This window comes from Parasteatoda tepidariorum, chromosome 4 (assembly GCF_982258835.1).
Source record: "Parasteatoda tepidariorum strain Cologne lab strain chromosome 4, Ptep-v5.0, whole genome shotgun sequence".
NCBI lineage: Eukaryota > Metazoa > Arthropoda > Arachnida > Araneae > Theridiidae > Parasteatoda > Parasteatoda tepidariorum.
This window is the reverse complement of record NC_141758.1, coordinates 56,146,894-56,174,181: the sequence shown is the minus strand read 5'-3', so window position 1 is coordinate 56,174,181 and position 27,288 is coordinate 56,146,894. Positions and strand designations below refer to the sequence as shown.

The following is a 27,288-nucleotide window of genomic DNA, read 5'->3' as shown; positions in this document are numbered from 1 at the left end:
CTTGACTCTGATTTTAATAAAACTATAAATACTGAAGAAGGAACAGTATTCTGTGACTTCTTGAAACACGTATATAGCCAGGATATGAAAATCAACCAGACGACAAACACCAATTGAGACAGTTTTTGTATCCCATGATTTGAAATAGTGTGGCTTTTATCGGAGTCAAACCAGAAAAAAAAGCATTTGACCGATTGGTAACCAGTGATCATAATAAAGTGATCAAATTTTTTTTTTATAAATAACCCGCTTTAAAAAGTCTGTAAGTATATGGAAAAAAATACTTTTTTTTACATCAAGTCAAATGCAGGCCAACTTTAGTATTAATCTTTCATTTTAAGTTCTCAAGAGCTATAGTGTTCTTCGAGCAATCTAGCGGAAATCTATCTTTGCGCTTTCTAAAATGTGAAGAGTGTTTAAATCTGAAACCCCATCACAAATTTGTAAGATTTAACTTCTGCTAAAATAAATAAACAAATAAAAAAATATATTTGTCATGGGTAAGTAACAAAAAACCAATTTATGTTGTTGAAAATAATAAAAACATTTTTCTCAAATTAATATATTTCATTAAAGGTTTAATTTAGTGAATAAAAGAAGGAGTTTATTTAAAATGACTTAATTAGGTATTTATAGTAATGAAATAAATTGCAAAAAGCGAAGAAATATTTTTCAAACAGAAATTTTTCTGGAGAAAGTTTATGGATTGGAGAGCCTACAGAAGGCAAGATAAACTGAATTTAAACTTTACTTTCCTTAAAGTGGATATCAAAGACTATAAAATACTTCTGTAAGACAAATTCATTCCGCATTTTTTATTATTATTTTTAATTATTTATTTATTTATTTATTTATTTTTTGAAGACAACGCATCCACATACTCTATGCAAGCACTAGTAGCTGACTCAAACAAAATAAAATTGAAGTTTCAAACTGCCCAGCTTCCCCACCTTCCAGGCTCAATTCCAATAAAAAAATCTTTGGTGGATTTTTGTAAAAGCATATATATGAATTATAGTATTACACGACGCTTGAAATGAAACTTACATTCAAAAACCTGAAAAGATCTTCCTCGTGTAAAGTTAGATAATTTTTTTTCTAATTATTATTCGAAATAGTGGATAATGTGATTTAACATTTTCATTAAATAGAATTAAAATTGCTTTTATTTCTTTTTTTAATGAAAGATATGTATAATTTTGCAATATCCTTTTTTATTTCATGAATTATTCTTTTAACATTTTAATAACTTAATTTTAAAACGAACACTGTGAATACTTTACTTAAATGTAATTAATATTAATAGTTTCAGTTAAGATCAAATAAAAAATTAAATTGAGTAGAAATTGGTTCGTTTTGTGTAAAACTGCAACTTTTGTGTACAGAGTTAAAATTGAACACGTGCGATAAATTTTTGTTATGAGCTCAATGCAAGCTTCTTTAGAAAATCACCAATTGTTAAAAGTTTTTGAAATTTTAAGAGCTTTTTTTTGCTAATTTTTACTCTCTCGTTTTTTAGTTTTTAGCTGCCTCTATGTTCTTAGTTATTAGTTCTTTAGTTCTTAGCTGAAAACTATGAAAGTTAGAAACTTGAAATTACGAATTACGTGCACAGAAAAATGCGAAAAGAGTACGATGGAATAAAAAAAAATTAGATTCGATTATTAGTCAGAGAATTATCAACTGTTAAACTTGTAGTAAAAAGATATCATGCTGGTCGATCAACACCCGGTTGAAATGTAATCATAGAGTTAAGTTTGATGTGCTGAAATAAATCACTTCCACTATTGAACTTGGTAAGATTTTTTTAAATTCCAAATTATAGCAAAATCCAGTATGCGATTGTTATCTGGCCATGCTTGCTGAATTTTGTTCATGGTGTCTAATATTTTGCAATCAAATTGTTGGTACGTGGGAATTTTTTTATAATTTTTTTACAACTTGGGATTCATTTAAAACTCCTTTCTAAGAATAGGTGACAGGTTTTCAGACAAGCTACCTACACATGCAGTGAAATATCGTAAAATAAACAAATAAATAATTTAGAACAATTGACGATAAATCGAAAGCATAACTAACGCTTGCAAATCCGTCTTAAAATATATTCCGATTATTGAAAAAAGTGAATTTATTTTCATATTTACATCGAAGTATATTAATTTATTTTAAAATGTAATGATTTATAAGAAAATGGTCGTGTAAATGATGGAAATTAATTTATTCAAATCGATAAACAAAATATTCACAGGGATCTTAACGATTTTTGATTTAACCAGTTAAATAAAAAGTGGGGTTTTTTATTTTCTCTAAATTGACTAAATTTTTTTTAAAGAATTAAATCAAAATAACATTAATTTTTCTCCAAATAAAAGATGATATTAAAAGCTTAAATTACAAAATTTTTACCTCTATATTTTAGGGGGTGCTATGCCGCCGAAGTAACTTTTCATGGCAAATTCAGTTTCACCTTCATTTGTATTTAAAAATTTAAAATTAAGATAAATGTGAGTTCAGGATAAAACTAGACTAAGCAACGAAGTTTCAAATTTAGTTGAAAGGGAATGTGAATTTTGGAATTTCGTCTTGTGGTATAGTCAATGGATTCAGTGCAATGCTGTTGGAAAAACAGCAATGGACCCGCAAGGTGTGGTTCATAGTGACAGAGGTCAAGAAAAAGACCCATAGCGATTAGTCGATATACGATTTTTACCTCTCCGTTTGGAACTTTGTCGAAATATAAGGATCGAGTCACAAAGCATCGAACTCTGCAAGATTTTTAATCCTCCAGAGTACATTACAGAGAACACTCAGAGTACTCTGAATGTTCTTAAAAATATTCAATACGTTTTTTCCCCTTTTGCTTACACATTTTATGAAATTAATCATCAAAGAGCTCTGAGATATAGAGCTCGTGCAAACTTTTTATTTGTCAGATTAGCACTTAAAATACGTGTACCGTGAAATCAGAGCAATGCTTCTGGAGCTAGAAGGGGCAGTATGAATCCTCAAAGTTTTGAATTCGTTTAGAAGGAGAAGTAGGTCAGCGTAGATTCATAAAACAGTATGAGTTCGTGAAGGCGAGGGTCAAAAGAGAGTCGTAACAAGCATGGCTTTTTTTTTACTCTGTATCCAAATATATTTGGATAATAAAGATAAAGATAAGTCTCAAACATAATTATAATTATGTTTGAGGCTTATCTTTATCTGAGCTGAATTTAAAATAACTGGAATTCATATTTGAACGATTAGTAACAAAAATCTAATGTTTAATTTTTTTTTCTTTTTGAAAGCAGTCATGAAACCGTAAATAAATAAATAAAAAGAGACAAAATGTCATTCAAGACTCAAGCAACGTTTGAAACATAAGAATCTTTTTTCCTCACATTTTTCCCACTTAGCGGCTGTCTAAAATGTATTCTTAAAATATGAGATTCTTACTTTCAGCACTATGTTCAATTTAATATTTCCATCGTAAAACACAGTAGATAACAGAAGTCAGGGTTCTCTGACTGCAGTTAGCGTGCAGTACTAATGCAACCACTCTGATTAGTCTGTGAAGGATCAGATGTGCGGTGATATGTGTGCGGTGATGGCTTTCGTTAAAATGCTCTACCGTAAAGTTATAGATTTTCAGCGCAGGTCGACGGGCTCGAAACGAGGGAATCCTCCCCTTTGCAGCGGATCAAAATTATGATAGCATATTTTGAATCATCCTCAAGAATGTTTCTCAGATCATCACCAATAACCCATTGTGTAGCTCAAAGTAAGCAAATGATTGCTACTTTTGCTACAACTTAATTCTTTAATGATGAGTTACTACCTACGATTCTGCACGTGCGTTTAGCTACATTGCTATAAAAAATTTGCAATCGCAACTTTCGAATGCGTCGTCTAATGAATACTCCGGCTTCATATCAGAAGACCCTCTCCCCCCTTTCCTCCCATTCTCTGCTCAGACAAGTTATTGCTTCCTCCTTCCAAAATACTTTTCACATTTTAATTGTCGAAAGTATATTTTAAAATTTTCACGATATTTACGGAAGCCTTAATTTCCATACAGTTCGTTATCTTGAAAAATTTTACTCAGTTTGAAAATCAAGATAGACTTTCTATAGGTAACTTATGATGATTATACTTTTTCTATGTCTAAAGATTTCCCTCCTTTTCTTTTCAGGTAAATTCTTGCAGAAATGTTTTAAGATGTTTCCCCTTCTAAATTGCTTTTCGCATTTAGATTGTCGAAAGTATATTTTAATTAAATTTAATGAATTTAATATTTATAAGTTTTGCTTCTCATATAATTTCTCAATTTGAAAAACTTTACTATGTTTCAAAATCAAGGCAGAAACTAACATAAAATACAAGCTAATCCATAGATAAAGAGTTCTGCCAAGCGCCACTCATAGCCCATTTTGATCACTCTTTTTTGGTTAACGCCATCTGTATAAAAATGAATGGTTTCAGTAGATGTAAGTGAAAAGCTTGTTTATTATTCGGCTGTTGAACTTAAAAATAAAAGTAAACATGAAACCAACATGGCAGCTCCCTTAAAAGCTAGTTCCAAAATCTTTCATAAAGTTCTACATCCATTCGAATTTAATCCATATATCCAACCACGTTTTACAAATAAAAATATTGTCTTCCAGATGACGCGTTATATTTCATCAAAGAGATTAAATTCTTTCCAGATTTGCATTGAAAACGTTCGGTATATGCAAATAGTTTTTCAAATTCAATTGAATTGTTTTAAGTTGACTAGTTTCAAAGTTGTGCAATATAAGAAAAAGTTAAAATATAATAGCAAAATAAATTAATCACCCATTTGTGTATATCATTTTTAGTGAAAGAATAGAACCTAAAATGGGGATATTATCATAACTACGGCAAGTTGGCGAAGAGTCGCCGAGGAAGGAAGATAACGTTTCTGGCGGAGGGAACCAGTTTTCCTCGAATCATGACGTTTACGCCTCTTCCTTCTCATTGGCTCAAATTCCCTGACTACTCCTTAGAACTTATCGGTTAAGATATATCAGTTATTAAGTAACCGGTTCCGATTTCTTGTTCTTAAATAACGTATACAAAATATTAGTTCTTGAATAACGTACGGTGTCAGTTCCTGAAGATTAAACACACGTTTTGCAAACGTCTTATCTAAAGTTATTAATCCTTTTATTCTTTTTTTAAAAAAAAATCTGTTTGACTCAAAATTAATGAGATAACATTTGAATAATAATTTTAAAAAGTCTTATAATGCACCACAGTTTCTTTTCTTTGTTTCTGAAATATAATTCATATTTGATTTAAAAATTTTATTCATTTTTCAATAGGATGAAGATTTAAATGAACTATGCTTTTTTCAATACAAAATGCATTTAAGATGGATCTGAGGAAAACGTTTCTAAGAAAGCTTAGACATTTAAATGTTTTACTTTAACCTTATTTTTATTATTTTTTAATTAGGATGAAGATCTTATGGCAATTACCTTAAAAGTTTGCAATTTCAAATGTAACGAAATTTTGTAATGTATTTTTATTGCAATACATTACTTATTGCTTTTATCGCTAAATTCAGCATTTCAGATGCGTAATTAGGACGAAAAGAATAGATTAAATTTTCTTATTCCAAATGCATAATAAAAATTCTTCACAATGAAATACATATTATTACGCTAATAATGAACTATGATAGATTTGAGAAATGAGTTAAGGAAACACTTTATACATTCAAAATAAACAGTACAGTCAAATTAAACATTTAATCAGAAAAAGGTGATAATTTTCAATTGGAAATATATATAAGAAATTATTCACAAAGGAATCGATACTTTTACGCAAATAATAAATTAAAATAGATCTCAAGGAATAGACCTGAGAAAGCAATTAATACATTTAAAGTGCTTTACTTTAACCTTATTATTTTATTCATTTGTTTACAGTTTCAAAAGTTATAAAAGTTTTAAAAAAATATTTATATATATTTCATTATCATACGCAGCACTTTACTTTAACATTGTTTTCTTTAAATGCAATTTCAAAAGTGATAAAGTACAAGAACCAAGTCTTATTTCATAATTATACGACTAAAAAAGAGAGCAATTTCTTATAACATTACTAAATAAGATATTATATAATAGTATAAGAAAAAAAAAGGAATGGTAGATTCAAAATAAATAATAAGAAAATCTTCACAGAAAAATCAATATTTTTACATAAAAAATAATTAATTGGAGAATATCTTAGTAAATGGATCTACAAAAGCAAATTATACATTTAAAATAATTTATCCTTAGAAGGCAACAGTGAACTATTTTGTTAATAAGAAATATATTTCAGATATTTTAGTATATAGTTTTAAAAACTTAAATAAACATGTATTATAAAATTAGTTACAGTGTCTTGACATAAGTCAATACAGTGTTTCTTTGTTTCTTCAGTTTGATTATACCAACCTGCACTTTAGTATATATAAAAGTAAAATGTAATTTACATTTTAGGGCTCTAAGAGAACTTTTGCTGCTTTTATTTGTTCTTTAGCATTTATGTTATTTTTAACCTAATTGATTTGTTTTATCCATCATGAATGCTTGCATCTTAAGAAATATCTGTAGTTGATTTATAGAGAAAATTACATTGTCAACAATCTCAACTTTCATCATAATAAACAACACTTAAACTTGAAAAAAAGTTGTTCGCAAAAGTATAATACTAGTACTAGTAATACTAGTTTCCATTGCACGTATTTCAATTATAAATTTGGAGTTTAATTTTAAAAAAAACTATAACTTTAAACGCGATAAAAAGATTTTGTTAAAATTTAAATCAAATCAGTAAAAAAAATATTTCATTTATCTATTTAATTATTTATTTTTTATTTTTTTTTTACTAAGAAATTGAAAATAAAAAACATTTCTGAGAGAACCCCAAACAAGTCAATACAATCAATGCATCAGAATACGACATCAGGTCAATGCTCTTCCCAGTCATAAAATTTTAAAATTAAATTCCAGCTTAGAGTTTAAGATTAGAACTAAAATCGAAAGATTTAATTAAAATTATTACTAAATATTGCAAAGAGAATTTTGTGTTTTAATATTTGTGTTACATGATCTTATAAAAGCACAAAACACATGATCTTATGAAAATTCTAACACATGATCTTATAAAAATTTGCAAAAAAATCCCCGAATCATTTAATGAATATTTTCAATTCTGAAACTGTCGTAATATTTAAACTGAATAAATAAATAAAAATAAAAAAACGCATTGAGTTCCATGTTTCGTTTTAAATGTAACCAAGTCGCTAATATGGTAATTATCATTGTTCCTGACATATATAACAGAAATTATTACTATCTCTAATTTTTTTTTTCATTTTCATATATCATGTGTTAGAGGCGACAAGTATCATGCGTTACACCACGTCCCGTAAAAACGAATGAGCTTTCTTTTCAATAATGTTAAAAGTCATATTTTAAACATCTCGTAACATTAAAGATTTTTTAACAAAATAAAATAAATTAGCATCCCACTTTTGTGAGACATATTCCAATAATCAAAAACTTCAAACAATAATATTTAATGACATATTAATCTTTTCTTTAAGAGACGAGTTTCATAAGAAACATTTCATTCACTTGTGTAACTTTTTTTAAATTCCTCTTGACCTTACATTTCTTTAAAGGAAATTTTAAGATGTTTTTTTCGTTAAAATAAATAAATAAATAAAATCTTCAAAGTCAGCCGCTATTTTATAATAGAGAGGGGGAGAAACAGTTTTTTCTCATTTTTAGACAATGACAAAGGAGAGAGAAAGGTAAGTTTATTTATTTTTATAAAACATTTTTTATTTACCCATTTCTTAGACAGATATTTGTTTATTATGATATTAAATATGTATTTAAGATTTCTATTCCCTGATGTATTTTTAACGTAACTTTTCCTTTTCTGCATTTTTAGAAATCTTATATTGGGTAAAATAATGTGTTAAAATGATTTTTCCAAATTCGAAGCTATGAAGTTCAATGAGTTCAAATTTATTATTATTTTATTACATAGAAGCGAACTGAAAATTGCTTGAACAGTATCTGATGTATCAAAGGCTCTAGGATGAAAATTACGTCTGACGATTCGTATGCATTGCGTATCCACTGTAGTTATAATTTATTATATTACACGTAATAAGCTTTCCAAAAAGAGTGGACAAAAAAATCTGAGAAAATTGTGCAGTACTTTCCCAAAAACCAGGCAAATTTTAATTCAAAAAGAGAAGTCCGAATATATTCATTAACAAAGATATCAATACAAGAATGAGTCTTTTTATTTAGTATTTATGGCTCAACATCTTTATCAATAACACTGTTAGAAATGTTTTGTTATTCGTCTCAAGCTATAAAGTCAAAAATCTGAAGGAATGTTTAGTAAGAAAAAAGAGTATGATTTTGCGTTTTAAATCGTGTATTAAATTATTTGCATCTGCAGTGATTAAATTGCATATCTTACATGTGCCTCTCAAAACACGGAAACTGCATCTTAGTACGTGTAATATTTTGTCCTACTAGTTTTTATTAATGAAATATATCTTTGCTGTTATAAACTGTCAATTAAAATGAACAATGATGTGTTAATAAACATTAAAAATATATGGATAAGCTATCTTATTAAATCTACAATACAGTAAGTAAAAATCCAATTTAATATATATAAAAAACTTATTTAATATCTATGTATCGGGAAATTAAGCTTGTTTTTCTCTTGTTTTAATCTAGCCATACAGCGTTATTGTAAGTTCCAAAAATCACAATCATATGTGATGCCTTCAACTAGCAAGCAACATTATTTATAACAGAAGATTTTCGATTGCAACAGCTAAGAATACAAAAGAGGATCAATTTCTTGATTTCAGAGTTGTAAGAAAATGTAGCTGCACCACAACTAATAGCTAATATTCTACAGAATTTCTTAACTTCTTATTTGAAATATTCTCGAGCAGCATGACAAATAAAAATTTTTGTTTTATTCCACTTACGAGTAGTGTCTTATTTTCCACCCCTATTCTTATTATCAGTATCAGGGGTAATTGTGAGCCCAATTAAAAAATCCTGAAAATTTCCTGAGTAAAATCATTAATGACGCATTTCAAAAAATTAATATCTTTATAAATTTAAATCATTGATATTTTCACAACGTGAAAGTCAACATAAATTATATGCAGCATAATTTAAATTAATAATTATGTATTTAGTTTACTTTTATCTCTAATCACATTTATTATTCTACCAGAAAAAATATTTACAAATGAAAGAGATGCCAAGAATAAATTCTAGTTCTAATATTTTTAAATAAAATATACAAGAATTTTTATACATAAATGTGATCGATGATTTCTGTAAACTTCTGGACTGTGGATTTCCTGATCGCAAATAGCGAAACATCTGGAAACCCGGATTTTTTCCGGAGCACATTCATCTCTGTATTATTTTCAATTTAAAAATAGAAAGAGAGAGAGGGAGGGGGGTTTACTTTAAATAGTTTGTAAAGAGAGGCTTGAACTAAGCAAAGTATAACAAACAATAAGAGAAATTATGCTATGTTTACAAATATTTCGAATAGTCGAAAATAGTATTTTTTATTATTAAATAAAATGCAACTTGCAATTTATTTAAATCAGTAATTTTGACATGAAACTCAGGTTATATATCTTAATGATTATAATTTAGCTCATCTCATTTGTAATCTTATATAACAATTATAAGTTTAATTTTTAACAATCTACATTGAACTTTTAGTTATCTATTATCAACCAACAACCATAAATTCCAAGGTCAGGGCTTTATTGCTAACATCCGCTGTAGCACTTTCGTCATGGTGCAGGGATTAGGTTCGCAAGTACCATATGATTAATGGATGGGAGGTATTCTTTGTGTGTTCATTGATAAGATTTGGTTTTGAAAAAGTCAAATACTATATAAATATAATACACCATTTCTCACAATATATTTAATAATTCCTTTAAAATGTCCATTATAAATGGCAAAATTTCCTATAATTTAGATAGCTTTAGCAAATTTCTTTTTCTCCATAAATGCTTATAAAAAGTAATGCTTGCATTAAGCTTTCATTTTTATTTAAAAATTCTATCATAAATTTTTTATTTGAAACTTTCTTCATAACCACTTATCATCCCACTAAAAATTAAGCATGCCTAATAATATTGCGATCCAGTTGCAGACAATAGATTCAGACTAAAGGCATTTGATTTATATGTAAGCATAAGTAACTTGAAATGTTAATATTAGACAGTTATATGGGTGATTCTTTGGAAACATGACAATTAGAAGAAGAAAAATTTCAAATTTAAAATCTTCAAAATAATCATTTTTTTTTTTTGTTCATTTATTTAGTTGCATTTATTAATATCTTACAGACCGCAGTGTAGTTTATTGAAATTTGTTTAAGAAAAAATATTTAATTGGTGTAAACAATTAAATCTTCAAATAGAGCAAAATTTGTTGCAAAAATTTTAAAAAAAAGCTTTTCTTAAAGTTTAAAGCTAAAGTTTAAAGTTTAAGTTTAAAGCTAAATACAAAAATCAAATAAGAGCTAGGTCGTAGAGAGAATTTGTAATCTGACTTTCCTAACTTTTCAATAAATTCTGCATTCAAAATAATCATGTCTATAAATCGGAATTGTAAAAAAATTAGCTCAACTCCGATTATGAAAATGATTTAGAGGAATGTTTATAATCATGAGGATAGAAATATTACTTTTATTAATCTTACTACAATCGTTTAAATTATTACTTATTACAAAATTAATTTATAATCTTTAAACGTTTTTGAGCCTATTTTTTTTTTACTAAAATATTAAAAAAGCACACATAAAGCTATTGAGACTGAGGGACAATCTAGCTATTGATTTCCTGGAAACAGCAAAACGTTATGATTAAATGAAAATAAATAATATTAATTGCGAAAATATAAATCACCTTTGAGATAAAGAAAAAAGGGGGTGAGGGAACTTAAATGTTTCTGTTACTTTTATTATTCTTTGTAATTCATTCTATTTTCACTTTCAAGGCGATCTTTCAAAACTATTTCGTATTTTTACAAACTTTAATTCCTGATTTTGATTATTTTAAAATTAATATTGTCTATGGAGCTGTAATTATTTCTAAAAGCATAAATACATTACAAATAACAAAGTTAAACGAATATCTTTTAGATTGATAGGTTCATATCATTGACGCATAATTAAAAATATTTTTATTTTGTAAAATTACTTACTTTTTAAATAATTACATCCTAATACACTTTTATAATTAAAAATGTATTTATAATTATGATTTCATGTCAATCCATGTTAACATTTCACCAATTTTTATAGCAAATAATACATATTTATAAATTATTTAATTAAATATTTAGCAAATAAGGTATCCTTCAGCTCATAAAATTCCTAAGTCAAATTTATTAAGCTAAGTTCTAAAGGTAAAAATTAAATTTAATGTATCATGGTTAGTTTCCTTCAATATTTATTACAGAATCAGCTTGGGTTAAGACATTTATTTGTTATGCGTGACTGTGCATTAATATTTTTTACAAATGCATGTCTTGAATCTAAGATTAAATGAAAATTTCAATATATTATAGGTCGGTGATTGGCTTTCTGAAAAATTTGGAGTCGAAAATTTCAACTACCAACTCTACAACTATGGTTCGAAAAATATGAAAAACTGTTTTAAAGATAAACTAAATATATAAAACGATTAATTGTAAAAAAATGCATTAAAAATTCCTACATGGGTTTTTTAAATTTATTTTTGGAGAAAGCATAAATTATTAATAGAATAAACTTTATATTGAGAAGAAAGAAGAGTTAAAATATCTAAAAAATATAATTGATAAAAAAATTGACTTTTTTATACTAAGAAATTTATTTGTAGTATACTCTATTAAGACGGTTAACTGTAATTAGCATTTTTTCCCAATTTTTTTTATTATTAAAATCTTTCGCACACTTATCTCTCACTTCCTTTATGTTAGTCAATAACTATTTTAAAGTTGCTTAAAGTTAAAAAATTAAAAAGTTGAAAAAAACGCATAAAATTTTATCTTACTTGCTGCAGGGTTCCCACGATCTGGAAAATGTTTCAAAGTGGTCGCAAATGTGAGATAAAACTAGATATTTTAAGCAGTTAAAAATATTTAATTTAAAGGAAATATATATTGGTGGAAAAAATAACTCAAGAATCGAATTTACGAGTGAAAGATAAATTTAAGCATTTTTCAGTAGTCTTGAAAAATTTTAGCTATCACTCATTCATTATTTCCAGTTTTTTTTATTTTTTTTAAGAGTTTCATTTAATATAAAATTTAATAATAATCATTTAATAGAAAATTCTTAGTTGTATGGTGGAAATAATAATAATAAAAATAAGGTTGAAAAAATATAAATAATAGAAGAAATAATAATAAAAGAAATAAGGCTTTTCATACCTTCAAAATTTGACGTAAATCAGGCACTTATGCACCAGTAATAAAGTCGGACATTCGTTGATCATGAAATATCGATGCATTTCACTCAATGAGATAGATATGAATAACTCTGTATCAATTTGCCCTTTACAACACTATTCTTAATATGCTTGCAATAAATTTTACTTATAAAGTTTTTTTTTCTTCAAAAACCGTACTTTAAATTACTTTCAGATAGAAAAATTTAAATAAGAGAAGTTATTTAAAAAAATATAACACAATGAAAAACTTTTAAAAAAATACCATAAAGCTTCAAATTTAAACTACTGAGTTCCACACAAAATTTTCTCCACCCTCATCCAAAGAATTCGAAATTCCACATTTTTTATTAGATTTTACAGTAATTACAATTCATTTTATGTAACATAAATGCGAGTGAGTACAATGTGGAATATTTTTAACTAAAGAAAATTTTGCAGATACTAGACTTAATAGTTTTTTTTTTCTAGACTTAATAGTCTTTATAGACTTAAAAAAATTTTTTTTTTCATATTTTTTCGTTTTAAAAATTTTCTTATTTGGTTTTTTCAGCAGTCAACTTATACACCTGACATACCAAAAATTACAAGTGCGCAATTAAAAATATAGCGGGTCGACTTACATAACTGGTATATACAATATACAGAATATTATATTTTTACAATTGGGTAAATTATGTTATAAATCTTCATTGTAGTCATTAAACTTATGGTTATAAAAATAACACTTGCTAAGATTAATTTAAATCATAAATGTATAGTTTAATATCATAAGCACAGAAGTTTCGAAATAGGCTATCTTACAGTGTGACAAAAGCTATAAAGTGTGACAAAATAAAGATTACAAGTGAAGCAGGATGTAATGAATGCTATTCGGGGGTAATTGTGAGCCCAAGTCAAAATTCCAAAAAATGTCGTGAGTTTAAAAAAGAAAACAAAAAAAGAAAAAGCGTAAATTGAAACAAATGTAAACAAGGTTTTTTTTCCTTTTTCTCAACATTTCTGAGTTTACTTTTATATTTAAAATTTTTTATTTATATTTAAGAGTTATATTTAAAATTTTACACATACCTATACCATTTACACATACCTATGATGACCATGAGAAGTAATTAAAATTTACAAATATGTTTTTCTGGAGTTTATGATTGTAACAACTAATTACTGATAAAAAATGAATATTTATCATGAATATAAGCTTATAAAGTATCTCTCTGGCTCTCCCTTACAAACAAATGAAAAAAACTGTGTTTTTAAGTTCCACCTTTGAAAATTTGATTTCCGGAAACTTCTGTGATCAATGATTTTTTGAAACGTCTACACCAGTGATTCTCAACCTTTCTTTTGTGGCGGCACAATTTTAACGATTTCGAAATTTGCCGGCACACAATAAAAAAAAATTAGTTTTAAAGTTGTTTACTTACCTATAATACACTGTGTTAAATAGTTAGTGATAATAATTTTGAATGTGAAATAAAATAATATGTACAACAAAAGCACGTTTATTAAGAGATAATTATTTCTTTCGACTAATTTTGTATTAGTTGGTAACAGTTATTTATTTTTTTGCTAATTATTAATTGTTAACTTGTTTTCTATAGTTATTAACTGTTAGTTTTTCTACATTGCTATTTTTGTGTGATTTCTTGTTAACTAGTTTTTTTGCTAATTAATTGTTAGCATGTTTTTTTGTTAGTTATCCTTTGCTAATTCACTTTTATAACTATTAATTGCATAGCTTACTTTAATGATTAGCTTTTATTTCCGTTTGAAAATCATATTTAGTTTTCTTTCTTTTGTTAATTAATAATTTTAATGGTCATTAAATTTTCTACTTATTTCAACATTTTTTGAAATTGCCATAGACAATTTAAATTTAAATGCTTCCTTCTTATTTTAACTTATTTTGAGATTGTCAGAGACAAGACAATCGATGACAAAGATTTTCACGCTGTTAAAGCCCGGAAAAATTGTAAAAGTATATATATATAATATGATATTATACATAATATACACTTTTCTTTAATTTAAACTTTACTCGTAATAAAAAAAGCATTTTAATTTTTATTGTATCATTTCTAATATTTGGCGACACATTTTAAAAATTTGGCGGCACACAAAAGTGCCGCGGCACAGTGGTTGAGAATCACTGGTCTAGACCTTCGATCTCCGGAAACTTCCGGAGATCGAAGATCACTCTGTTAGCGAAAAATCCGGATTTTTTTCCGGAGCACAATCAGCCCTGACTATTTAAATATTTTTATCTAAGAAAATCAACTTCTGGAGTCGACTTGCTAAGAAAAGAATTATTTACTGATTTGATAATAATAAAAAACACGGTATTTTGATCTGTTCCGCAAATAACCAAACAATTTGTCGATTCGGGAAAATCTATTCAGCTTCAGTATTTTTCATTTTGGAAAAGCTATGAGTTTTGGAATTATTGGCTACACCTGAAGTTTAAGCACATCATAAATAAATGCTAATAATTAGGCTAATAATATGATAATAATTAAATGCTAATAATACGTAGCGGGTCCTAAAACTTGGCTGGGTCCAGTTATTCAAAACTAAACAGAAAAAAAAAAAATCTAGGTGTATATATGTATAAACTACAGGCGTAACTTATGATGGACGATGGGAGCTACCTAAAGCATTTGCAGCTGTTAATGTTAAACCTTGTCATTTTCAACTACACCTAGAAGATAAGAGGATTCCTAAGTCAAGCCCAGCAACCTTATCAAGTCGACCAAATTCGATTTCGTGAAGAATTTTGTAGTTAAAACTAACGCGTATTCGTGGGAGAAGAGAAAAACCGTCCATTGTTAGCCTGACGGTAAGGGAACTCAACCGGAGAGAAATTGAACACATTGCATCGCTACCAATAGATAATTTTATTCCGTTATGCTTCAGTTTTATGTAAGCACGAATAATAAAATTTCCCGAAAAAAGTTTATTATGTCAGAAATTAATTTTTTTTAATAATATTTTATGGATGTGTCCTTCTTCTCAATCTTAATGTAACTTTCTGTATTATTGATTTTATTATTTGAATTCTTCAAAATAGAAAATTCGAAAGACTTCAATCTTCAAAGAAAGACAACCAGAAAATAAATAACTTATCAAATGCGAAAAACAAGAAGATTTTCACCGACATCAGAATTTTTCAATTGAAATTGTGGGATTGATGAGAAAAATTTAGAGGAATCGTATTTCACCACTCTTAATGACTTTTTATCATATTTCTTTTATATTACATGTATAAAAGTAACAATTTAAAATTTCTTAAACTAAGGAACCTTATTCGAAAGTGAATAATAAAAAAGAAATTTTTTAAATTTTATTTTTCAGTTTCAGTTAATATGTAATTAAGATGTGTTAACGTTCACTGCAGATTGGTAAGCAAATATATAAATCTTCAACGACGATTAAGTGCACTATTTCCATCCTTTTTGTTAAAAACCTTTAAGGTCGTAATCAGCTATATGGAATTAATAAATGAGATGTCATAGAAGGGGAGAGGCGAATTCGTGAAAGCAGGACTTTAAAACTAGTTTATTATAAGAACCTTATTGACCCTACCCAATATTTATTTCTGAGATCAATTTTTGAACTCAGAAATAAATATTAGGTTGGGTCAATTTTATTGAAGGCAAATGCATATAATTCATTTATTACATGGCAGTTCCTTCCTGGCACCCCCCCCCCCCGAGGCTGGCTGAAGTATTAATAAAATATCAGAATCTAGATTTCTGAAAAACCATGAAAAAAAGATTAAATGATTGAACCCATTAACCCTTTTCTGTTGACACTAGATAAAACTTCTTTTTAATAATTAATTGAAGACTATAAGTGTTATTTATCGAATTCGAAACAGAAGTTAATACCGAGAAATTATTTGAGCAAAAAATATGTTGAAATGTTAATTATTAGGAGTTCAATAATTTTTAAACTATTTAGTGCCTCTGAAAATTAGTTCGTGGATATCAATGCATTAAATGTTTACATAAGGCGTTTTAAATTGTTACATGCGTAAAATTATTACATTTACAAAATCGGAGTTCCGTCGAAAAAAGTTGGATCATACAGGGTTTCATAATCGAAAAAAATTTGGGAATCGCTGACGTAATACATACTTTTTTACTTGATTGAATGCTCTTATTCTAAAAAAATGTAATTTATTTTGAATTTTATTCACCCTAATTATTAATGGAAGTTACTATTACGAAATAATTTAAGTCATAAAAAATTTAGTTGATAAGGAATATTTTTCCAGTCATGAAAGCATAACTTCAGTATTGCAATGGTAATAAATTTCCTTTCCTCAAAGTCCCATTGAAGGCGGCGTGATAATTTCACGGTCCTTTCTGGAAGATGAACTTTGACCTTGATGAATTTTTTCCCCAGAGCAGCTGTGGGTGGAATGCCTTCTAAGAAAAAGATCATGTGATGCTTTGGCAAGTTTCCCGCCTAACACGCCAAAACTAACGTTTTGATTGGTTCGATAGAAAAGCGCGCACTACTGTCTTTCACTATGGCTGAGTGGAAAGTTATGCAAACTGTTTTTTTTGTAAGAGTTTTTATTTGAATTAATAATTTATTAAAATTGTCTAATTTGTAATAAATATAATTTTATTTCTTAATTTCAAACTCCTTTTTTTTGTTAATTTAAGATTTGTTAATTAAGATTTGTTAATTTAAGATTATTAAAAAGTTACTGTTTATTTTCCCCCGAATTCTCTTTCGACTCGATGTTTATTCGTAAATGAAGTAAGTTTTTTTCCCTGTATTTTAAAAATTTTATAGCGTATAATTTAGACGTAATGCATCTTTATTTTTTACTAATTATTGTTTTTTTTTAAAAAGTAAATATAAATTTAAAGTTAGTATAATTTTGCTTAAAATTTATGTTTAAAAAAAAACACCATTTACTTTGCTTAATTTGTTTAAATAAGATCTAAATTGTATAGAGTATTATAATGTTTAAATACTGGAAGAAAAAGTATTATGTATTCAGTTTTAATATAATAATTATTTTGTTTAGAAATCGATAACCATAAATTGAAGTTTAATTAGAAATTTCTCCGATAAAGTTTAATTCAATTAGTTATTTAAAGAAAAAAATAGTTTTGTTTCATTGAAAACGTTACCTTAAAAGCATAGTATTTAATATGCAATAAATATAAAAATTATTACGTTTGCCAAATTTTCCATTTCGAATTAACAGTTAAAACTTAACAATTTTAAAATGGATTAGTCTACTTGAATAGAGTTTCCATAAGTAAGTGTTTATTTATGTTTATCTTTGATTTTCTACTTCGTTATCCTTGTTTCTTTAAAACCCAGATTTTTCACTCTTGAACTATGTTTACATTTTGCACGCGATTTTTTTTCTATCTTCTGTACCTGTTATTTCAATTTCCTCCCCGTTCCTGATATCACAACGGTAACACCGTTCTTTTTTGGTCCTCTCCTCTTAGAGAGCGCCTTTTCTTTCCCCCATCTTCCCCCTTTCCGTCGTGATGTCATGATCGGGTTTCTCTTTTTTCTCCTACCCCTTGGCGACCTATCCAAATAGGTCGCCAAAAAATTGGCGGCACTTGGCCTTGCCGTAGTTATGATAATCATCCCCCTAAAATTTTGAAAATCTACTTAAACTTAGATCTACTTAAACATTTTGAAAATCTGCTTAAACTTGAAAATCTACATCATTTACCGGATCCTAATAATTTTTTCTCGTTACGTAGCACGTTCTCAAAATAAAAGGATCAAAATATTGCTTGAGGATTCAATTCAAATAATAATATGCAAATAGAAGCATTATAACTGACTTAAAAACCGTAAATAAAAAGGCTAATATTTTACCAATTGCAATTAAGATGAATTTCTACAGTAAATATATTATAAAAAAGTTTATAAATGGGAAAAATTTTACAACTGGGGGCCATTTTTTCATCAACTTTTTTAAGTTCTTGCAGAAAAAAGGTCTTAAGGAGATTTTCTTAAAGTAAGAAATTGAAATAGAAGAAATTAGATGATTTTATCTACAGCAAAAGTTTCAAGTCGCAGTTCCCAATCCAGTGGACCAAATTCTACACTTAAACCTATAGTTTTATGAAATGTTATAATTTAACGTATACAAACTTTGTAATTAAAATATTTCTAACATTTTTCCAAGAGTTATGGGTTTGACATTCATTTCCCAGTGTCAATAATTTGAAGATATTTCTATATCAGTATCTGTTAGGGCATGCTACTTTGGCTGAAGCACTAACAGATATTTTTACTACCAATTTTTTTTAAAAAAAATATATGTTGTGTTTTGCTGGAGAGTGACTACAAGTTATACCTTTCTAGTTGGACCCCCTTTGTGATGTTTTTATTTCCTATTGGGTCGCTATCTGAAAGTTGCCAAAAAATAGTAAATATTTTGTGGATACCTGAACAAAAATCTCAATAGTTTTGTAAAGTCGGTTGCCTCCTCTCAACTAATCAGCAATGTTTAGCTCTTTAACGTTTTCCTTATTATTAAACTGAATTTAAAGAAAGTCTACGTTAAATATAAACTTATGGTATAGTTTCAGAGGGGTATCTTCAAATTTTTTGAAACCAGGACCAATTATTAGAAGCTAGCACTTTATAAAATAGAAAATAGTGTATTATCTTTATGCTTTCTTAAAATTACCAAAAAAAAAATTTTAAAAAAAATTACTTTTTTTATTTAATAACATTTAAAACATATAAACTAGTCAAAATCGATAAACAGTTCTAATAGACTGAACAATTTTCAGATTTTAAGAATAAGCTCAGGAAGGGAAATTTTTTTTAAAAAAGATCCAGATTTCAATTTTTAGGTTAAAGGTTTAATTTTACTAAAGTAATGATTTTTAAATGCTTTTTCAACTAAGGGGCCAAGTATTTTTACCCAATCTTGTAGTTCTTTATAAATTAAAAACTTTTTACTATCAATTGTAAATTTTTTTGACCTCTACTTCTTGAAATATTTAACACAAAATATGTAAGCTACCTGCTAAAGATCCATTTTTCAATTAACCTTTTAGATCCTGGATAACAGAATAAATTCAACGGTGTTTTAACCATTCTTTTAATTAAGAGAATTTTAAGCCCACTACTGCCTTACATAATCCTTAAGTGTTACAAATATAATTTCATATGAGAACAAAAAATAATTTTCACTTTTTATGCTAAGACTTCCTTATAAAATAAGTATTGCTATACTACATTAGATGAATTGGTTAGAAGGTTGTCAAATTCTTGTTAAAGAGGTACTGTCTTTTCAAAACATTATGTTCCAATATGGGTTTTATGATAAAAATCAGCATTCCTCTCTCAATACTAGCTTTAATGGCTCACAAGGACCAATACTTGAAACTTCATATGTTATTCTGTCATGTTTTAATAATTATATTTATTTGTAGTCATTTTTAATATTTATATTTTCAGGAAGTATGATTATGAAAACTATTTATGCTCCCTATTACTGTCCGAGCCAGCTCGAACTGCATCATTTGTTATTAGAGCTTTCAATGTGGAAGTATCACAGGTAATGAATTGGTTTATCATGATTATTCATCCTTGCTTTTTGATTTCTTGAATGCATTTGAAAAAAAAAAATTTATTATCTTGTGTAATAAAAAAATAAAATTATTTATTTAAAAATAAGCAATAATTAGCAGTTAGTATTAACATATTGTTTCATGGCTTTTTCTAATACGCTATTAAATTTGATAATTTTTTTAGCATTTCTATTAAATCAGTTATTTAAAGGGAGGAGAAAAGGCTTTGCTTTTTCTTTAAAAAAAAAAACTGATTTATGAGGTTAAAATTTATGTTTAAACTTGTCTTAAAATATTCTAATAAGTTTGTGTCTTTCTATTTCAATATTTTATGTTCTAATTAGGGCTCATGCTTGTTAGAATTTACAGACTAATTATGTATTTCAATTCAGAATAAGCGTTATTCATCTATTCAGAGCAAAAACAAATTTAGAATTGTATATGTGTAATATTCAAAATATTTTTATTTTCTCTGTGAAATAAAACCATTTTCCTTATATTTTTAGACATTTACAGAATTTATTACATTTATATTATTATATATTTGAAAAATTTGATTTATTGAGATACTTCAAAATTTTAGTTTTAATATATAATTATTAGAATTTTTTTTTTTTTAAAAATCGCAAAAGCTGTATTTCTGTAAAACTATCATTAAAAAGACAACCTGACATTTAAATATTTTCAAAAAACTATATTTTACTTAAAGTTATAGTTTATTTGTAAGTTTAAGTCCTTTAAATTTATTTTTATGAAAGAGAAAAAATGTTGAAACGCACATTATTAAATTTTATTTAACTATGAAAAATTCAAAATTTGTTCACAACATATTTGCGCTACAGTTTCCCAAATATTTAGAGTCAGAATTAATGTTGGGTGCCCGGTGGCTGAGTGGCAGCACTTCATGCTCCCGTGCCACAGGTCCTGGGTTCGATCCTAGGGCCGGGCAAGGTTGACTCAGCTTTTCATCCCTTCAATGGGTCAATAAAACATAAATTAGATGTTATAATTTACTGTAAATTGTTGCTACACCTCTTCAAAACAAAAACTCAAAATGAAAAACAATCAACTCCAAGTAGTTCTAAAATCATTGTCTGTTATTTTTTTATTTGATCTTTTGCTGCTTTTTTATTAATACTTATGCTACCCTGATTTGTATGACTTTTACAATTCTTTATCTGTGACTATGATGTTGAAGTTGATCTAGTCCAAAAGTGTGCAGACAAGCAAAACTTAAAGCATCTATTTTTCCACTGGGCAATAATTATACTTTATACTGGGATTATAATGATGTTCAATTATCTTATACTATTTATCTTTCTTTTTTAAATTTGATCTCTAATCTATTGTACCAATATTTTTTCAATCTGTGTATCATAACCAAGTTTAAAAACATTTTCATGCTTTACAGGTGAGAGATTTAGTTTCAACATCAGCAATTGGTGAAATGAGAATGCAATTTTGGAAAGATACGATCGATAAGACGTTTTCAGTAAGTTTAATTAATGTTTTGTTTCATTTAGTATTGTTTTTGCTCAGGCTTTTTTCTTAAGTGAATGTATAAATATTATAAATTATTTAATATTTTCGTAATGCATTTTTTTAAGTATACTAACAAAAACTTATAATTCGCTTATAAAACACTTAATAGTTATTCTGTTAATGTTTGTAGAATGAATATATGCAAAATGAGTAATAAAAATGGTTTCCACATATTTTTATTATTAGTTATGTTGGGTTTGACTTCCAACAGTGTCAACAGTAATCTATTAAAAGATACCTCAAGATACAATTCGAGTTAACATGTCTTATATACTGTGATTAGGAATTTCATAATTGAAGTGGTAGTTACGCTTCATTTCTTTCCTACCAGAATTTTATCTGAGATAGAATTCAATGAATGGATGTCACTAGTTGATTTGTTGCTGTTTTGCGAAAGGCTAGGAGAGCTATATTAAGATCACGGTTGTGTGTGTGGTTATTCGCATGTTGCAATTAGCAGTCGAGGGTATGCAAGCTCCGTTGTGTGTGATTGGGACAGAGTAGCAATAGAGTGAGGTCACAATGTTGCTGTCACAATTAGCAAATCAACTATTCAGTGTGTTTCATCCATTAAACTAAATGTGTTCACATCCAAAAGTCAACAAAGTGAGAGGCTACCGATGACGTCAACCATCATCTATACGAAAATACCTCAGAAGACAATCGAGTTAACATGTCTTTTATACTCGTTATTGGGAATTTAATAATTGTAGTGGTAGTTACGATACAATTAAATTATTGTTACTTTTAATTTACATAATAATAATATGGAAATGATAAACTGCATTCTCATCATATTTTATGTTCTTACTATCGATTAGTAAAATTGCTTTTCAAGCACGAAAAAAAATCATCTGGTCTGTAGAAAGTCAGCCCTGAAACTGGTTTGTAAAATTTTGGTGATGAAGATGTACCAAGTACTGGAAGGTCAGATACAGCTAATCAAGACATAATAAAGGCATTAATTGATGCTGTCTGGTGAATAGTAACTCATGAGATGACTAAGAGGTTAAATTGATTGAATTCATCTGGTCATGAGGATTTGAAACATCTCAACCAAATCTCAAGTTGTGACACATGGGTTCCTCATTTTTATTGGAAGAAATTTGTGCTGTTGTGTTGATCTCTGTGGTTTGCTTCTCAAACGTTTAGAAAATGATCAATTTTAGAAGGTCATCATCTCCGAGTATGAGAAATGGGCTGTCTACAAAATCTTTTAGATGTTAAAACTTTTACTTCAAATGAGGATTTCAAAAATCACCAGAATCAGTTTTTGCCAGCAAAAAAGAAAAAACAAAACAAAAATGAGTGTGGAATCTTGCTACTGCCAGTAAAACGGAAAAAGGTGTTTGACCAGAGTGGGCAACGTAATTCTATAAAATATCTACTCACTTTAAGAAAATTATCTTCCATTTTCAGATAAAAAGAAATTAAATTTCTTTAGTTATTGTTAAAACAACCAATTCAGTAAAACAAAATGTATTCTAATGTTAAACACCCAAAACAATGGTTTGGGTGACTGTTAGATTTTTTTTCCTTCATATATCGAGTTAAACATTAAATATAATGAATGCTATGAAATGAATATTTTTAAAAAAAATGAAAAAAAAAGCAAATTTAAAATTGTGTTAATTTACTATTGAACAAACTTAATTATAGACTTCTTCATTGTATTTATTAATTTTGTTTTTAAATTTCATTTCTTGTTTGTAATTTAATATGGAACTTTGAAACATCACATTTCAAAATATTCAGTGCCTATTTTTTAATTTTTTTAAAATTTTTTGCTTGGATTTGGATAATGGAAATACATTATTTTTAGGGTCATCCTCCTGAACAACCTGTTGCTATAGAGTTGTCAAAGGTAAATTTTCCGTCAGTTTAAGAAATTTTTTATTGAAACACTTATAATAAATAAATAAATAATATATTGTTATTGCTGCAAGAGCCAAGACTGATTTTTTCTCATTTGCTCTTAAATTGAGAATTGTATATTTACTCTGTTTTTTTATGAACTATTAAAATATCTATTCAACCAGTCCTGAAAATAATAGCTTAAAATCAGTTGCATGCAAGAAACAGTGATATAAAAAAATATTGTTTCTATCTACTCATCTGAAATTTCTACACAAAATTAATAAATGTTTAATTTTGTTATTATTATTTTTTTAAATTAATAATTTTTAGCAATATAATTTTTTTTTTTCATTTCATTTAAGATTTTATGAATAATAAAATATTACAAAATTATGTTAACTTTTCAAAATGGGCGAAACTGTTTTTGTTTGTTTTATTTGTACTACTTATTGGAAGATAAAGAATTTTTCCAAAAGTTCATTTGTAAAATTTAGTACTATGAATTTGTTCTATGAACACAAAAGAAAAAAGAATTAAACTAAACTATGAAAATTTAAAGTTCCTATCAAATGCATGAAGCAACTTTGTTTGTCTATAAAAACATAACTTGAACTATTTTAAACATTAAGCTTGGTATTATTTTATGTTATGTTTTTAACATGTTTAATGTTCTATTCAGTAATAATAGAGCTTATTTAAGCCAAAATTTATGCAGAAATTAACGTTGGTTTTTATTAAGAAAAAAATCAAGTTAAATGAATTTTTAAAAATAAATCATTAATTTTTTTATTTATTTGGTGTTGTGGACCGTTCAGATCGAGATTCAGGCAGAAAATAAAAGTTAATTGACATTAATCAGACAGATACATACAAATTTAAAAAGAAAAAGTAGCAGTCCTTTCCTGGGAATGAAAACAATCTCCACCTTCGAGAAGGATTTTACTTTTTGATATAAACTACAATGCATATAAAAAATATCAGTTTTCTCTATGTAATTTCAAATTAAACTTATTTTTTCAAAAGAGAAAAATAGCTTCTCACACATTACAGCTTTTGTTGAGAAATTAGAAATACTATAATTAATATTGTTATAAACTCTTTTTAATGTTTTATCTTGAATCGTGTCTCTCACAAAATGAAATTTGAAAGTTACGTGTCTGGTTTCGTTAGAAGACTTTCCATTATTCAACCAATCAATAGCAGCTTGGCTATCAGAAAATATAGTAACAGGAGCATTTATAAAATTTTTACAGTTCATTTCATTTAACATATTTATTATCCAAGTAAGTTCTCTAGCTGTGTCAGCTACAGCAAATAATTCAGCTTCACGTGTCCTATATATCTTAGTTTTCTACTTTTCCATGTTAAAAGATAATTACCTATCATAATTACACAAACTGAAAAAGATTTTCCTCCTTCTGCATTGCCCTAACTTGCATCCGCACTACAGTTTAAAAATCCGAATTCTTCACTATAAGACATGACTCTGTCTTTTGAAACATTCAAATATTTCAAAACTCTTTTAGCCAAAACATAATGTTTTTTTCAGGACATTTTTTAAATAGTTAGTTCCAAAAGCAATATCTGGTTGGGTTTTATTTGCTAATTATTAAAGTTCACCGTCGATTTCCTGATAAACAGTCTGATTTACTAAATTATCAGTAGGATTAAAACATCTATCTTCACCTTTAGTTATGGGGATATTTGTTTTCTTGCATTTTTCCAAACCATATTTTTTCATTAAAGATTCAATGTAATGAGTTTGAGATAAACCCTATTCCGTTTTCTTTTAGTGAAATCTCAATGCCTATAAATTTTGAATCATTAGTTGTTTCTTTTAATTCAAGTGTTTGATTAAATTTTGAAATGATATCTTTGTACAGTTTTGTATTCTGCAAAGAACTATAATTAATACATATGTATAACTTATGCCTATCATGCAACATTTGCTTGAAGGAAAAAAAAATACTTTCTCTAAGTAATGATTTAATTGAAAATTACATCCTTATATGATCGACCTAAAGTGGCTATAACTAAATCTAAAATTTAGGTAAAATTTTTCTTTTTTTATTAAATGTTTGATTATAATTTTTCTAAACCTAACAGAATTTTTCTAAACCTAACAGAATTTTTCTAAACCTAACAGAATTTTACTAAACTAAAACAGAACATATTTTTTTTACCCATGTTTTTTATTATTATTATGTTTCTTTGTATTATTGCTTAGTTTAATAAATAAAGTTTCATTTTTCACTTCTACTTCCTTTTTGCAAAATGTGACGTTTGGCAAATATTTTCTATTCTAAATACATGTTTTATCACATATCTATTATTCTATGATCAAATGAATTTATAATTAATCTGTTAAATTATTGTTTAGTTAAAATAGTCCCCCCCCCCTTTATCTTGATCTATGATAGTTCTTTTGATTTTGCTTATGTGTATACATCAAAAGTTTTACTTTACTTTCAAGTTTTCTTTAATTAAAATAAAATTCATGAGCTATATTAGCCAAATTTTAATCAATACATTTTGTGCCATAAATTCATAATTTTGTTTTTGGCATTATATTTTTAGATTCTAAAACAGAAGAAATTATCCAAGGCTTGGTTTCTTCGTTTAATCAATAGTCGAGTGAGTAGGTATTTTCTCCGCCTTAACCCTATAGATTTTAAGATACTAAGGGCAGTTGCAAACTGAGAAATAACTTTGCAAAATTGATGAAAGTGTAAACAATGGAAACAAAACAATCAATTAACTTCAACTAATAGAGCAAAAAAAAAACAATCAATTAACTGACAGCAAAAAGTGGCCATGACCAGATTTAAGACAAGGAGTGGCAACATTGTGAGATAATCTGAGTAAATATAATTATATATAATTCTAATTAGTCCCTCCTTTATTAGTGTTAAGAATTTCATTTAAATTTATTTTTGTCTCATCTAAATCAATAAAAATGTCCTATAATCAAAATTGTTCTCAACTTTTACTGTGCTGCAAAAATGTTTTTTAGATTTTCTTTTGTTCTATTACTTAATTTTGTCTATTCAGTAATACATAGAAAATTTAACCAAAGCTGATGCTGAATCAAACATTTATTGTTTTGAAAGGAAATGTTAAAATTTCAATTCATCATTATCATATTTCCCAGTTTGCAGTAACCTTAAGATTTTTATATTTTGCAAAAATTATTATTATTATTTTTTAAAAATGCTATGTCTCAGTTGCTAATATCTTTTATGTTTAAAACTTAACATAATAAATATAATGTGAATGATTGAAGAATGCAAGTAAATAGGTAGGTTCATTTTGGAGTATTTGTAGGCATTGATTCTGAAAATGAAAAATGTAAAGATTTTTGATATAATTATATCTAGTGATGATCTATGAAGAATAGATAATCTATGAAGACTCAAAGCCAGATTCTTTTATATGTTTTTATTTTTTTTGGAAAACCAAGAAACTGAAACAAGGTTATTATTATGGAGTCCATGGTTATCATTCCATGTAATCCATTAATTATAGTAGTCATTCCACAGTTATCATTTCATTATTTATAGTAGCTGATATTAACATTCATAATTTTCTGTTGTGATTTACAGATAACGGAAACTTGTCTTAGTGTTCATAATACATGGTCTTGGTTCACAAGTAATGGTATTAATAACATTAATGATTCATACTCTTCATACGCTAATGATTATTTTTGTTAACAGTTTCAGTACAGGCAAAGAAACATGGATAGGTAATGTTGTATACTAGTTGTAGATAATAGTTATCACTAATATTCACAGCTTTAGC

At 27.1% G+C, this 27,288-nt stretch overlaps 1 protein-coding gene across 2 annotated transcripts in view; it reads left to right on the top strand.

Moving 5' to 3' along the window:
* The first annotated feature begins 4,514 nt into the window (after positions 1-4,514).
* The window catches only part of sicily (NADH dehydrogenase (ubiquinone) complex I, assembly factor 6 homolog sicily), a 35,369-nt gene continuing 12,595 nt past the window's right edge, over positions 4,515-27,288 (top strand). Inside the window, exons 1-5 of one of the 2 annotated variants that reach the window (XM_087161158.1) lie at positions 4,515-4,708; positions 19,976-20,075; positions 21,500-21,580; positions 23,453-23,494; positions 26,065-26,121. In XM_087161158.1, the coding sequence (XP_087017284.1) occupies positions 4,536-4,708; positions 19,976-20,075; positions 21,500-21,580; positions 23,453-23,494; positions 26,065-26,121 (453 nt within the window). In that variant the 5' untranslated portion in view covers positions 4,515-4,535. Of the gene's footprint in view, positions 4,709-18,095; positions 18,519-19,975; positions 20,076-21,499; positions 21,581-23,452; positions 23,495-26,064; positions 26,122-27,288 lie in introns of those variants that run through there. The other variant, XM_087161159.1, reaches the window with a different exon arrangement.